At 45.4% G+C, this 16,026-nt stretch overlaps 1 protein-coding gene across 1 annotated transcript in view; it reads left to right on the plus strand.

Annotated features, from left to right (window-relative positions):
- The window catches only part of LOC147630387 (uncharacterized), a 96,791-nt gene that overhangs the window by 65,439 nt on the left and 15,326 nt on the right, over window positions 1-16,026 (plus strand). The window contains exons 3-8 of the mRNA XM_086810251.1: window positions 9,492-9,766; window positions 10,595-10,645; window positions 10,715-10,822; window positions 10,906-11,001; window positions 11,142-11,240; window positions 11,358-11,417. Of these exons, the coding sequence (XP_086666377.1) occupies window positions 9,492-9,766; window positions 10,595-10,645; window positions 10,715-10,822; window positions 10,906-11,001; window positions 11,142-11,240; window positions 11,358-11,417 (689 nt within the window). The remainder of the gene's footprint in view (window positions 1-9,491; window positions 9,767-10,594; window positions 10,646-10,714; window positions 10,823-10,905; window positions 11,002-11,141; window positions 11,241-11,357; window positions 11,418-16,026) is intronic.

The raw sequence follows: 16,026 nt of genomic DNA on the forward strand, positions 1-16,026 counted from the left end.
GTCAGTGAACTGAAGCAAAAGGATTACTTCTCTCTCTCTCTCTCTCTCTCTCTCTCTCTCTCTCTCTCTCTCTCTCGCTCTCTCTCTCTCTCTTGCAGCCGATTGAAGCATTCGATGCTCTTTCTCTCACAGGCGGCCAAAATTAGTGGACTCTCTCTTCTGCAGTCAGCCGACCGAAGCAAGAGGTCTCCTTTCTCTCTCTCTCTCGCTGCCGCCGCCCTGTTCGCTTCTGCCGCCTGCTGTTCGCCCTGCTCGCTTCCGCCGCCTTCCCTGTCCGCCTGCTGTTCTCTCTCTCTCTCTCTCTCTCTCTCTCTCTCTCTCTCGCCGCCGCCGCCCTGTTCGCTTCCGCCGCCTGCTGTTCGCCCTGCTCGCTTCCGCCGCCTTCCCTCCCGCCTGCTGTTCCCCCTGCTCGCCGCCACCGCCCTGTTAGCGCCGCTTGCTTCGCTTCCGCCGCCTTCCCTCCCGCTTGCTGTTCGTCGCCCCCTCTCTGTTCGAACTTTCTGTCACCCCCTCCCGCCTGCTGCCCTGTTCGCTGTACGCCGCACAGTTCTGCTGGCAATATGCTGGCTAGTCTATCTATCCGTTAGGCTGTGTGCCCCCCTTTCCCCACCCACCCTTGCTCAGGCTCCCAAGGCAGCAGCATAACTCTCTCTCTCTCTCGCTTCTTCCATGGCTTCCCCCTTGCGCAACCCGACGAAGGCGACCTTTATGGTCACAAACAAGAGGATAACAAATGTGGAAAAGGAGATGAAGGAATGGAAGGCAGAGATGGAGGGATGGTGGAAGGGGAAAGCCAACTTTCTCCAAATGGTATTCAATGAGGGTAAGCGGTGGAAAGAGGAGAAGGAGGACCTCATAGCGGAAGTCAAAGACCTTCACGGGGAAGTCAACACGCTCAAAGGCGTAATTTCAGCTCTTCAGAGGGAGCTTGCAGAGGCCAAGGCAAATGGTGGACTTGAAGAAGGTGAAATTCAGCCATCCATGATAGAAGAGCTCAAGGTTATCAAGGAACAAGTACAGGCAATTAAGGAAGAAGAGAAGCAACACGAAGCAAAGACTTCCTCATGGGTGAAAGTCATCACCAAGACTCAAAAGAAGATGGATGAAGCGGAGAAGTGGATAGAGGTCGCCAAGAAGGGTAAAGGTAAGGAGATAACAACCCCTACACCTACAATCATTAACATGACTTTGGAAGAGGAACAACGAAGACGTACACGTGCTTTGCATGTGAGGATTACCAGCCTTAAAGACGGGGATAAAGTTGAAGAGGAGGTGAAAGAGCTTATGGGGTTGATGGGGATTGACAGTCCGGCACACACAAAAGCCTGGAGAGTGGGCAAAAAAAGCGGAGGCAATGGGGAAACATCAAAGGAAAGAGCTCTCATACTTCGCTTCCCCTCTATTGAGGCGAAGAAGGAGTTCTTGAAGAGACGACCCACTTTAAAGAATACAGGCATTTTTCTTGGTGATGATCTTACTCTTTCACAGCTTGCACATATGAAGGAAGTCATGCCAGAGATTAGAGCGGCAAGAGAAAAGGGAAAGATAGCATTTTATAGAGAAGGGAGGGTGGTCATCGTGGAGCGACGCTCTACATGACGGTGCGAGACCTATGGGACCAAATTAAAGCTGGCAGCCTGGAACTGCAATGGATCCCTCAGACTTGATGTAGGTGCCTTTGAGGACAGCTTTAGAGATAGAGATATAGTCTTCTACTCGGAGACTCACCAGGCCCCTGGTCAGATGATGCCACAGGTGACAGGATGCCACAGGTGACAGGATACAGATGGGAGACAGCTTGCAGAGTAGGGACGAGATCGGTACACAGTAGTAGAGGATCAGGAGGGGTGGCAGTTCTTTTCAGGGAGGAGCTACAACCGCTTCTACACATCGTTCGGAGAGATGATCAGGCCAGATATATGTGGGTGAGACTGAGGGCCGACACAGGCAGATTCCTGTATATTGCCATATGCTATTTTGCTCCTAGTACATCGACATATGCAGCACCTAGAGGGCAGTCTCCTTTCTCTGTGCTAGATGATGACATATGGGAGTTCTCTAGGGATGGAGACATCATCCTGTTAGGGGACTTTAATGCCCGGACGGGCAACCGCCAGACAGCCTTTTATGATACCTCGGAGGAGATGCTGAGAGAGCTGGACACTCTGGATATGGGATTAGACAGACGCTCACAGGATGTGGAGTGCACAGAGTATGGGAGATATTTGGTAGATATGGGGACTGCACATGGGTTGGCCATACTTAATGGCTTGCAGAGGTTCCCGTCAGCAGCTGGATTTACTTGCTTTCCACATAGACATGGTGCTAGCACAGTGGATTATGTTATGGCTATGCCCAGCTTTGTTTCATGCATTGAGGACTTCACAGTTGGATCTCGGCCCATTGGGGTAGTAGTGGATCATGCATTGTTGACATTGACTATCTCTTTTCACTTTACCACAGCTCAGAGGACACGAGGGGCAGATCACACTCGATATACTTTTACCTCAGAGACTGATGCTGTCTACACAGATGGGATTTATAGACGTCTGTACACAGAGGAGCCAGGGAGACCTTTGGAGGAGTTGACCCATATACTGACAGAGACTTTACATGATGCAGCGAGAGAGGCATATCCACATACTCAGCCTGGACAGAGACAGCGTTCTAGATGTATGCCCCAGAACAGTTGGTATGATGAGGAGTGCAGAGAGACCAGAGCCCGACTGCAGCGGGAGGTTGCTTTGGGAGTCACTACTCACCGACAGTCACGTACTGCCTTCCGACGCCTTCTGCGAAGGAAGAAGCGGGCCTTCCTTGCTCAGCTAGAGCAGGAATTATACCAGCTGTTCTGAGCCAGGATTCGAGGGAGGCTTGGCGTCTGTTTCATGAGTCCTCCCCTGCTTTGGCCATCACTTCTACAGAGGTCTGGGGTAGTTATGCAGCATCTCTATATACAGTTCCTGGACAGGCACCTTTTCTTGACCCGCCAGCACCATGACCACAGACATGTACTTTCTTTACCGCAGAGATGGTAAGGAAGGCCATTGATAGGATGAAGACTGGGAGAGCATATGATCATGATGGATTGGTCGCTGAGCACTTTATTCATGCGAGAGACATGCTGGCAGAGCTTCTAGCAGTGATGTTCAATCGTGCTATGTGCGAAGGCTTACCCGAGACTTGGAGTAGGTCCACCATCGTGCCTATCTTCAAGTCAGGGGACCCTATGGAGCTAGGGAATTATCGCACTATTATGATTGGTCACACACTAGCACGATTGTATGCATCCATTCTTGAGCAGCAGTTGAGTAGATGGGCAGAGAGAGAGGGCATTCGAGCAGAGGGACAGGCAGGGTTCAGGAGAGGTTTCTCTACTCTTGACCACATCTTGACTCTGCGGGCCATTATTGAGGAGGGCAGGTCGCATGGGCGACGGATTTATTGTAGCTTTGTGGACTTCCGCAAAGCATTTGATACAGTGCCCAGAGCCAGATTGATGAGGCGATTACAGGAGATGGGGGTACCCACAGAGCTCATATGGGGGATTATGGCTTTATATAGATCAGTTGCAGGACAAGTACGCACCCCAGAGGGGGTCTCTACTTTGGTTTACTCCACTATACGAGTGAAGCAGGGTTGCCCGTTATCTCCTTCATTGTTTGGTATGTATGTGGATGAGGCTTCTGACTACATTGAGAGATTGGGGCACAGAGGAGCCCAGCTAGCAGGTACATGGATCCCACTATTGTTATATGCTGATGATATTGTGTTGATCTCTGACTCCCCTGAGGGTATGCAGCGTCATCTGGATGCTTTACATGAGTTTGCACATGATAGTGGATTGTCTGTCAACCTTGGCAAAACCAAGGTTATGGTGTTTAACACCACGCCACAGTGGGTTAGGCGATCAGCTTCCACATTTACATATGGGCAGGAGATTGTGGAGTATACAGATGCACATACATATCTTGGGGTAGTATTCAGTGGGCCAGTGTTTTCGATGAGGAGAGCAGCAGAGACTAGATTGACTAGAGCACATGCAGCCCTGGGTGGTTTGGAGAGGATGTGTTCGCAGGTTCAGTTTCATGAACCTCGAACGAAACTTTGGCTTTTTGACACTCTAGTGACATCAGCTATGCTTTATGGAGTGCAGATATGGGGACCTTCAGTGGGCCATCACAGCGCAGGTAGGTGGAGAGGTATGGAGAGGCCTTTGGTATCTATGATTGCTAGGATTATTAGAGCCAAGGCCGTGGTACCTCATGAGATTATTCGAGCAGAGCTGGCGGCTGCCCCTCTGGTGATTGAGGCTCTTACGAGATCAGTCTCCTACATACATGGCTTGTGGGATCTCCCCTGAGACAGATATGCACGCCTCACCCTGGAGTCCTCCCGACAGTTAGCTTTACAGGGAGACACGGCTTGTTGGTATGGACAGATGACATCTTGGTTCCAGGCACATGGTTTTAGCATGGACACATTGCCTCCCTTCCAGTATTCTCTGGAGGCACCCTCTCTCACTCTCACACGGACAGAGATTACCAGACTCATCCGTCAGGATTTAGTTCAGCTGGACATTAGGAGGACATGGATACAGCCGACTGAGGAGCTGGGCACGAAGATGGCTTTCTACAGAGAGCATTTTCTTCAGCTCACAACAGATGGTTTTGTGATCAGACCCAGTTACATGGATGTACACTTGTCTCATGCAGTACGATGTGTTATTGGTCAGATTCGCACATCCTCACACCAGCTTGAGATTGAGATTGGCCGATATAGAGGTATACCAGTTGAGGTCGGGATATGCCGAGTATGCCATGGGGAGCCAGAGACAGAGCTGCATTATATATGCCATTGTATTGCATACTATGAGATACGTGGTCGTTTCCACTGTTTATTCAGAGAGGGTTTTGGACCACTTTCCAGAGTCATGGGGTACCAGGACCAGAGGTGTTTGGGATTGTTCTTGCTTGAGCTGCGGAGACATAGAGATAGCCTGCTTAGGCGCACAGAGAGCCAGACTCAGAGACACATTACAGACTTCTTTAGTCCAGCCATCACTGCGCCAGATGGACCACAGCAGCAGCAGGACATGGATACCGCCCACACCAGGGGTACACTGATTGATCGTGCGATTGAGCTTGGGTGGTCCAGACGCCCACGACTACGGAGGAGGGCATCCCAGCATAGACGGAGGTTGCAGCGGCGGATTCGGATTATTCTTGCGAGGCATGCGGTACACCCAGTCAGGGTGCTGACCACAGAGGATATTGAGGAGATCCGCCAGTGTCCGATGCAGCACATATTATGAGATGGAGGCACCTCCATAGTGTACCCCTCCGTCCCACATGATATTGTATCCCCTCACTATATTCCACTCACCTCCATAGCGTACCCCCCCTCACTATATTCACACCCTATAAGGGTTTCTGTTTACCTTCCAGTTCCAGTTTCATTTTCTAGGTGCCAGTAGTATCATCTTTATTTTTCATTTTCTGGGTTTTTTTATCCAGAGATTGTATCAGATCCACCATGATGTAACTTTTGGTCTCATAGGTCATTATGGCCTTTTGAAGACGTTAATATAACATTTCATTTCATTTCATTTCATCTCTCTCTCTCTCTCTCTCTCTCTATATATATATATATATATATATTTTGTTTTCTTTAAAAAAAAACACCTTTAAGCTTAAAATGGGTCTTTAAAGCCTTTAATAAGGTTCAACAAAAACAAAAGCAACGTCAAGCATTGGTGTTTTTTTTTAAAAATAAAACAAAAACAAAAAAAATTCCACCCCACATGTTTGCTTTTCGCTTTTCTGCTGCGCCTGATTTCTGCCACCCCACGGACAGCCTTGCGCTAGCTTGCGAACACCGCCTACGATCAGCGCCGACCTATGTGAACATGCCGTTGACGAGCTCGCCCGACTGCTGCTGGCTAATTCGACGTGCTACGCTGGCGCATTCGCTCCACCGATCCATGATGATTCACAGTTGTATCCAGACACATGCACACTTTGTCTTTTCTTTCTTTTTCGTTTCTTCCGATGACCGGAAGAACAAAGTTGTATTATTTTTTGTCTCATAGGCCGACTTTGGCCTCTCGGAGATGTTAATATATCTTTCTTTCTTTCTTTCTTGCTAAGCAAACAACCTTGCTAAACCACCTACACCCTCATCACCGGTTTCTTTGATGAAAAAAGCACATACTAATCTGAAAAACAGAAGTATGCATAAACAAAACAGCAAGCTTCTTGAACACATACCTATCTTCGACCTCATCTTCTCTACCTACCGACTTGCTCGTTCACGAGGCACGCTCTGATACCACTGTCAAAACCCCATAGATCTCCTCGTAGAACGCTCTTGGCACGAGACTTGAAACCTGCAAACAAACCAAACAAACAAGAAGGGGGTGCAGGCCTGACTCACCACCGAACCATGACAGCCGTGGGCAAGCCCACATACTTGGCTGTCCCCACCGAGCCACGAGCTGAGCTAACTAGATGGACGTACCGACCAATCTCTACCTCTGATGTCCCATACCGCCACGAAGCTACCCTCGCGGGCCTTGAGACTGCTGCCGGCCTCGGCTGCATGAAGCAGGTGCACGTTTGCACTAGATCCAAGCTGAAGACCATAGAGCTCTCACAAATCATGCGAGACTCTATATGACTAATGACTAACCTTGGTCACCCTTTTATAGACTCTTGGCTGGTCATTGGGCGTCCACACTTGGGTGCTCGCCCGTCCATACTTGGGTGCCCGCCCGTTAGTCTATCCCTAACTCAGCTCACCAATTAGCCTGCCTAGCTCCAAGCTTCTCCAAACCTCGAAGCTAGTCTTGTGTGCGTGTAACACACGGTAGATACACACTGTGCACATGACAACTAGTGACATCATTACTACGCACACACACACTTAAGTGGCTATAAGCGCTTGTTCATACACACTTGCACACATTCACCTTTAAGAGGCATACACTCATAGGGAGTATTCACACACTGAAGCTGTGATACCCATGTTGGAGATTGGGTGGGGGACCAAGTCAAGGGAGGTCACCCATCCCAATTGTGTTCATGCCAATGCACGCTTAACTGGAGGTTTCTCCAAATCGGTCTAGCCTTCTAGACTCCAAAACCTTAAGGTGATAGAGAGTTCCGGTCTATCCATTTTGTGGAAATCTCCTAGTGCTACACTTCGGCACCACTTTTCTCAACACTCTTCCTTGGTGCCAACATGTCCACTTTTGATACCATGTTGGAGATTGGGTGGGGGGCCAAGTCTTGGGAGGTCACCCATCCCAGTTGTGTTCACGCCAATGCGCGCTTAACTAGAGGTTTCCACAAATTGGTCTAGCCATCCAGACCCCAAAACCTTAAGGCAATGGAGGACCTTCGGATCTCCTAGTGCTACGCTTTGGAACCACTTTTCTTAACACCCCTCCTTGGTGCCAACTTGTCCACTTTTTCTTAGCTTAGAGTTTCAACTTTGTCCATGTTTTCATGGCTCAAGGCTCAACTTCGCTTCTCTAGTGGCTCAAAGGTTACCCTTCAACCCATGGCTGTAGTTGTGACTGAGTCCTCTATAAACAGTCTACCACTCATGGGGTGCACTTTCCATGTGTGTAGAGTGATATTGAAGGTGAAATCTTTTCTTTGAATGTAGATATGGTCAGTATCCCAGTCATGGATCATTTTGGATTCTCGCATAAAGGGTCTGCCAAGGATGCATTCGTATGAAACTGGCTGAGGTCCAAAATTCATCACCACAAAAGTGTGGCGGTAGGTGGTTCCTAGAATCTTAATTTTAAGATCCTTTAATAGACCAATGGGTCTAGCGGTGGCTCCATCAACGAGTTTAACTAATAATCGGGTGTCCCCATTTTTTCGAGCATTTTTTGGTCACAATGCTCACTCCGTCTCCTCCATCGAAAATTGTTGTAACTTGGTGGTCATCAAAAGTTATTGGCAAGGCCGCATTCAGTTCATCACCTTCAAAGTATTGTCTGAGCTTGTTCACTCGAATGGTAGGAGTCCCTTTTACCTTAAGAGGTATACCATGTTGGAAATTGGGTGGGGGCCAAATCCCGGGAGGTCACCCATCGCATTTGTGTTCACGCCGCTCCGATCTATCCATTTTGTGGAAACATCCTAGTGCTACACTTAGGCACCGCTTTCCTCAACAGAAAATGGGAAATAAAGATCCATTTGCGATTAGCTTGTCATCTAAAAAATGATTTGCAAGCAGTCCCTCTCTCTCATTGTAGTGTTCAGTCTTTTTAAGAGCAGCAAGAGCACTTGGACAAGCTACCATGCTATCTCTTTGCTAGTCGGAGGAGCGGACAGGAGGTATTGGTTGACAAGTAGCTGATGTAGTTGTTGGATCACCAATGCCCTTGTAGGAGAGGGATGATGGAAGAGCAAGTGGTTTATTAGATACTGTCTTTTGTATGGAATGGTTCTCCTGGCATGTTGCTTATGCACTTTTGGAGTTGGATTAATATAGAGGTGATTGCTCAGGGTGCCTTTTTGCATCACGGAGACAGTTCTGCAGTGTGCAAATTGGAAACCCAATTTGCAGAGAGAAGCCTGCAGCCCAGTAACAAACCCTTTTTTGCATGCCGTCTTGGATCCAATCTTGTTAGACTCTTTTTAGTATCTCTTTGTTTATGCATGTGTGAATGCACGCCTGAATGTAGGTCTTAACGGTTGTGGTGATAAATGGGCTAGAATTAGGAAGCTAAATGGGCGCTACAGTAGGTGTTTTGTGCAAGAAGAGAGCAGGAAGTGAAGTTACTGTAGCTAAATGGACGCTACAGTAGGTGTTTTGTGCAAGAAGAGAGCAGGACGTGAATTTACTGTTTTGGGTCTGTCACACGCGTGACAGCTGCTAGGATTGATGCACATGTGCCCTGGTACACATACCTGCTATTTTCTGACACTTATGCAAGAACGTGATGTAGGTTATGTGTCCCCTACCATATGAATGTATACAAGCTGCTTTAAGGCTCCACATGCATGCAGAGAATACATACTACTCTGTTGCACGGGATGGTTCTGGCTTGGTTTTGGAGATGCACAAACCTGTTTGCTACACCCTGTTTGTTGCACATTGGGGGAGCTATCAGCCAAGGTTTGGGAAAAGATAGGTTCATCTTTGCCTAGAACTTGTTCAATTTTGGAAAAAAACATTCTCAAATTGATGGGAGAAGGAATAATACCTCAATTTTTTTAAGTTCTAATTAAAATTAGATTCAAGTGTGAAGAAAATACTCGTTCAAAATTACAGTTTCCTCTTTGATGCATGGTGAAAAAGGATTGATGTAAGGCTCGGTAAAAATATTTTCCCGAACACTGGTATCTGCTTTTACACTCTCTGCAATAAAAGAGTCAAAGCTGAAGCCTATGCTATAGATTCCATTCTGTAATTCTGTGAATTAGTTTGTTTACTTGCGTATATGCTCATCATGTTTTTTGTTTTCACAGACCGTGTAGTACGCTATTATCGTGGAGGAGGGGGGAGGAGTCGAGGACGCACGCTTCATGATTTTGACAGAGAGTATGGTCAACCTGGAGAGCGAAAAGGTGTAGAAGGAAGAGAAGGTTCTGGAATGGAGGTGAAAGATGAGTTTGGTGGTTCGGCCCGTGCAGGTGGTGGCTACAAAAAGCTTGACTTCGAGGAAGAGGATGCAGATAAGCCAGAGACTCCGGAGGAGAGACTCGCTTATCTGAGGACTAGAGAAAGGGAGATATTATTAAGGGTAAGGTTTTATGGGGCAGAGGTTTTATTGGATTATCGTCTTCGTACTTCAACTTCATTGGGTTATAGTTTTGGCCTGCCTTTGTGAAAAGGTAGGTGAAGACAATGCCCTTTTTTGGGCTTGAGACCTTTTAAAAAAATACAAAAAAATAATCTCTCTCTCTCCTGGATGTTCTCCAGGGAGCTGTGGACACCCCCTTCACTGATGTATACCATTTTATACCCCCAGTATGGTACAGGATGGAGCTAGCTAGGTTGCATATCATGATTGTATACTCTATGCATATAGCTTTGCATTCTCCTAGTAGTAGAGCTCCATCCCCTGCACACCCAGATTCAGCTTTTTTTGTTCAGTACTTTTTCATTTTGTTGGGATGACAGAGGATACCCCATATAGGTACTCCGATTCGTCTCATAGGCCGAGTTCGGTCTTTTGGAAGACATTAATAAAATCTTTCTTTCTTTCTTTCTTTCTCTCTCTCTCTATCTCTTTCATGTAGGCATGCACACATGCACATAAAATGAAAATCCCACATAAAAAATCTAATAGAATATTTAAAAGCTATATAGTTTAGATGAATCTGGTTGTTTTTTAAATAATACGAAGAAAAAAATGTGCATTACAAATTTTCAATTAAATTTTCATTGTTACCTGTAAGAAAACTAATCTATTTGTTACTGAATCATCGAAAACTTATATTGATATGAATTAGCATTCTAAACAATGATAATTACTCTTAAATTATATTTCTTTTAACATATATTTAAATCATATTTTTCAAAATCAGGCAGGACTATTGAGAACTTCAATGAACTTTTCTTTTTGCAGAAATTTAAGACTATGGTGATTGATGTCAACCGTACCTTCAAAGTGACCAAGGTAGATATATGCATGTGCAGTTATTGCGTACATTCTTAAACCACACTGGCTAAACAAAGATGAATCTAGGGTGGAGGAGAAATAAGCTTTACTGCTCTAGTTATCTGTGGGAATGGAGATGGACTCGCTGGGTGGGCTAAGGGGAAAGGTCCTAAAGCCACTCGTGCAATCAGAGAGGTATTGCTGCTTCCCAGTAATTTTCATATATAAACATTGCATCTGTTTCAAGCGGCTTACTTAATAGAAAAGCTTTGTTCCAGGCCAGTGTCAAGGCCCTGAACAATCTATATTATTTTGAGAGGTTCAAGGATCAAACCATATACCATTATGTGGAGGCAAAATACGAAAAAACAAAGGTAAGACAGTTGATTCAGTGGGTGTAAGTTGTGGATTGAAGGCTTTTCTATATTAATAGACAGTGTGTGTCCAGGGGTTGGGTATCAATTTCTATGTTTGTGTCTTTTTAAACGTTGTATCGGTCTTTTTTGTTTCCTAGGTCCGGTTGTGGCCAGAGTGGACTCTCGGAAAGTTCAGGGCTGCGGGCATAGTAAGAGGCATTTTGAGACTGGCTGGAATAAAAAGTGTGAAGTCAAAGGTAAGCATGAAAGGCCAGATACTTCAGGTTTTCTTGTATAAACAGACTCATGCAAGTGTATTATGATTGAGTTCAGGGATTCTCCTTTCAATATTCTGGTGATGTCCATGATTGCAGTTGGTTGGATCTGCTAATCCTCACAATACCGTGAAAGCAACCTTTTTGGCGCTAAGTAAGGTAAGGACCCAAACAAAATCACCTGTCGTCTCCTTTCAGTATTACTTTTTTTTTTTTTTTTGGGTTCTATGACATACCCAGTCTCCTTTGACATTCAGCAAATTGATCTGTAATATCGTACAATTGAGTATTGCTCTTTTGTTGCATTTCTTGTATTTACAGGATTCCCTCAAGTCTGATTAGACGGGGGAATCTAGGGTCTGTGCCATGGGCTGAGACAGGCCATGGCTAATGTGAATTTAGAATGGTTAGTCAAAGATCCAAGGCATTAATGGAATGTTGAAACGGTGTTAAACTCTTAAGGAGCCACTCTTCACCCTCTGTACGGGTACAATGTATACTTGCTGCTTTTGTTGTTCTTTCTCTATGTGGCATGGATCTTGCCTCTGATGAGCAGGATTGCTTGCATGATTAGGGAGGAAGCTGAGAAGTGCTTTTCAGGCTTTTGCTTGTCTCCAAGCTGAAGGGTAAAACAAAAGCAATTTTCCAAATAAGCACAGTTTGCGATTTGTGTGGGCTATACTGTTCTTACTAGATCAGTTCGCAGGGAGGTCTGTTTTGCTGTGCTGTATGCTAAAATTCTTCCATGGGCCATAATTGATTGCACACTGGTCGGTGTGCTGCCTATGTGCTTCTTATGTCTCTATAATCGTTCACAATGCACACTTCATCTGAAATACTCGACTTCAAGCTCGGTTGATTTTCTCCTGTAAGTGCATGAATTTCTATCTTTTATCTCCAATATCTGTATCATTACGCCACTGGACCCCGATTTCATTTCTCTCTGCTATATTTGCATTTTCACTCCTTGCTCAATTTCCATTGTTTTCCAGTTTTCTAATGTTGTCTTTGCCTAATTTCCCCAAATTTGCCCCCAAACTTCTGGTTGAGCCTCATCTAATACATCCTCAGGCACATCCCCACGGAAAGGTCTAAGTAGACTCACATGAAATGCATTGTGAATCCTCCAGTGATCTGGTAGCTTCACACGATAGGCCACCTCACTGATCTTTTCCAATACCTGAAAAGGTCCATAGTAGCGCATTCTCAACTTACGGAATAAGCGCTCTTTACCCTTCCTCTTCTTGAGCCTGGCTTTTTCAAAACGCAAAAGAACCCAGTCACCTACTGCAAACTCTAATGCACGCGTGTGACGGTCTGCTGCTTTCTTTTGCTTTTGTTGAGTTCTTTGGAGTGCCAACTTCACTCTCCTGTAAGCTTCAACCATGTTCTCCACATACTGGTCAGCCTGAAAGATCTTATTCTTTGTGTGCAAAATGGGTGGTACCTTCTCCACATACTTTTCCCATTGTTGCTTGTGCTGCGGCTCCGCCTCGGACTTGAGAGACTTAGCGAACTGAAACATCATTGTAGCTAAAGGAAAGGAAACCAACCGAGACTCTGTTAGTAGCGGTGAGCGAAAGCGGATTAGGCAAAGAAAGGGGAAGGGGCCCCGAGGGGGGGACCCCTGCTTTCCCCGGCCCCGTGCGGGGGAGAACTTGCAGTAGGGGGAAGGGTGGGAACCCCCCCTCAAGGAATTCTGAAAAGGTTAGAAGATTTGGCCAAAGAAGGTGATAGCCCCGTAGATCTTTCCTGGCAAGTTTGATTACCATTGCAAAACTTGTGCTTTGACACATAGCACTTTAGAAGATCTAATACTGTGAAATTGGCCTCTTCCAATTGCCCATCTGTCTGTGGATGAAACAATGATGAAAACTTGAGAGTTGTACCCATGTTGTCAAACAACCCTCTCCAAAATAAACTCGTCATCCATGGATCATGGTCACTAATGATAGACGACGACATTCCATGATACTTGAAGATATTCGCCATGAACAACTTCACCATGTGATTTACTTTGATCTTCTTACGTACGGGAATGAAATGTGCATGTTTACTGAACCTTCATATGATAGTCCAAATGCCATCATTCCCCGTTTGTGTTCTCGGAAGATCAAATATAAAATACATGGCAATGCTCTACCATGGTCTATCTAGAATAGGTAAAGGCTGAAGTAACCCTGGTGTCTTCTGACGGTCAAACTTCATCTTCTGGCATGTGATGCATTGCCTAACAAAAGCATCGACATCACGTTTCAAGGTCGGCCAATAAAAGAAAGCCTCAACTGCCTTTGCCGTGGCCTCAATATGGGAGAATGACTTTCAATCATAACCTTGAGTCATAACTACTTGGTAAGACACAGTCTATCATGCATCAACAAAAAGACATCCTTGAGAGTATAATGATCATGCCGTTGACCCTCGAACATCTGATCATAGACCCTCCCAAAATCCTCATCCTGTGCATACCGCTCTTTCATCTCATCAAGCTCATGATGATAAGCAAGTGAAACTGCTGAGACCTATGGCTTGCATGACAAAGCATCTGCCACAACATTCTTTTTGTCTGCCTTATGTACAATCTGGAAGTGGAACATAGACAAAAAGTTAGCCCATCTCATATGCTTCTGAGAAAGCTTAGTTTGCATGAGGAAATAACTTAAGGTCTGATGATCTGTCTGCACACTGAAATCAGCCCCAAGCAAATAGTGTTTCCATGTAGAAAGAGCATGAATTACAGCCAACAATCTCTTTCTCATAGACGTGTAAATGCTTCTCGGCATTCTGTAATATACAACTCTTATAGGCTATCACATGAGAACTGTCCCAATGCTGTTCTCACCTGCATGAGAACTGTCCTTCCTGCATGAGAACTGTCCCAATGCTGTTCTCACCTGCATCACACTAGACAACTAAAGTCTTTCGGAGATCCGGTAATACAAATACGGGATCCGAAGTAAGCTTTTCCTTGAGCTTCTTAAAGGCTGCAATTTTCTGATCAGCACATCGAAACATAGTTCCCTTCTTTGTCAAAGCATGAAGAGGCGAAGCAATCTCAGCAAAATACCGTATGTACTGCCTGTAGTAGGAAAACAATCCCAAAAGGCCGTGTACATCATGCACAGTCCTCAAATCTGGCCAATTAAGAATTGCTTCTACCTTCAAATGATCCATATGGACTCCATCTTTAGACACGATACGCCCCAAGAAGTGTATTTCTTCCAAGAAGAATTCACTCTTCTTGCCATTTATGACCAACCTATGCTTCCTGAGTTCTTCATACACTATGACCAAATGCTCCCTGTTCCTTTGAGCGTGAATGCACAATCATATCATCAAAGAATGTGCCCACAAACACTGGATGAGGTCGGAAAATCCTGTCCATCATTTTGTTAAAGGTAGCGGGAGCATTTGTCAAGCCAAAGGACATGACCAAGAACTCATATAGCCCAAAGGTGGTCCGAAATGCTGTCTTATGCACATCCTCAGGTCTAATGTGGATTTGGTAATACCCGCTTTTCAAGTCTATCTGACTAAAGATTGTGGAGCCCTGTAAGCAGTCCAAAATGTCATCGATCCTTGGAATAGGGAATCGATTCTTGATGGTATTCTTGTTTAGCGTCTTGTAATCTATGCACATGTGCCAAGAACCATCTTTCTTTTGCACCAAGAGCACATGTGAGCAAAAGGGTGATGAGCTTGGTTGGATCAGTCTCTTTTTCAACAACTCCTGTACCTGGCTCATGTTTTCCTCTTGTTGGGCTGCACTAACACGGTATGGCAGTCTATTTGGTGGAATAAGATCAGATCATCTTCTGGCCTTTCCGGAGGAAGTTCTCCTTGCGGCAATGACTCAAAAAAGCTATCTTGGTACTCACGTAGGAAATTAGTCTTGTCTTTATCTAACATAGACAAATTAGATTGAGGTTCATCTTTTGTATCCTTAACAAAAACCAAGTACATGGAAAGATGCTTTTTCATTACTGATGAAATGGCCAAAGCCAATACAATAGAAACAGATTTCCCTTTAAGCTTTACATCCACAATCTGCTCTTTCTCTCTATGAGTCAAAGTAATCTTTCTGTTATACGTATCCACCACCGCATGTACCCTATGGCACCACGGCATACCCAACAAAACATCACACCCATCAAGTGGCATGATATAAAACTCCTCACTATCCACATAACCCTGCACATGAAGCCTCAGCTTCCCAATGATAGGGGTAATGGGTTCTGCATACCTAGGACAAGCCATATTAGCCTCATAAATAGGCCCCATCTCCTCTGAACGGATCCCCAATCTGCCGGCCAAATCTAGTGAGATAAAGTTGGCTCTAGCACCTGTGTCAAAGAAGATCAAAGCATTCTGATCTCTGACCTTGCTCCATGCCCTGCACAACTCTGTCTTCTCACCACCTGATTGTTCCCCAACAAGATTAAGAACTAACCCTGCAGAAGGCTTTACTCTCTTAGTCTTGGGCTCCCCTTTAGTGTGAGAGTCCTTGTTGGACTTATGCTTAGGACAATTGAAAGACATGTCCCTCTTCGGTAGAGAAAAAGCATTTCTTGGTATCCAACAAAGCTTGTTTCTCCTCAGGTTTTCTCTTAGGCATTGGTAAAATCTTACGCCGCTTCTCTGCAGCCATTGTTGCATCCCAAGATGCATGCCCTGACTTCTCAGTTTTCTTGCTAGTGCTTTTGCTGCTCTTAAATCTAGTTGAAACCCTAGTGAGTAACACATTTGCCGTCATGGCATTCTCTATCAC

Source organism: Cibotium barometz, chromosome 16 (assembly GCF_041138505.1).
Source record: "Cibotium barometz isolate CiBa-2024 chromosome 16, ASM4113850v1, whole genome shotgun sequence".
NCBI classification, from domain to species: domain Eukaryota; kingdom Viridiplantae; phylum Streptophyta; class Polypodiopsida; order Cyatheales; family Cibotiaceae; genus Cibotium; species Cibotium barometz.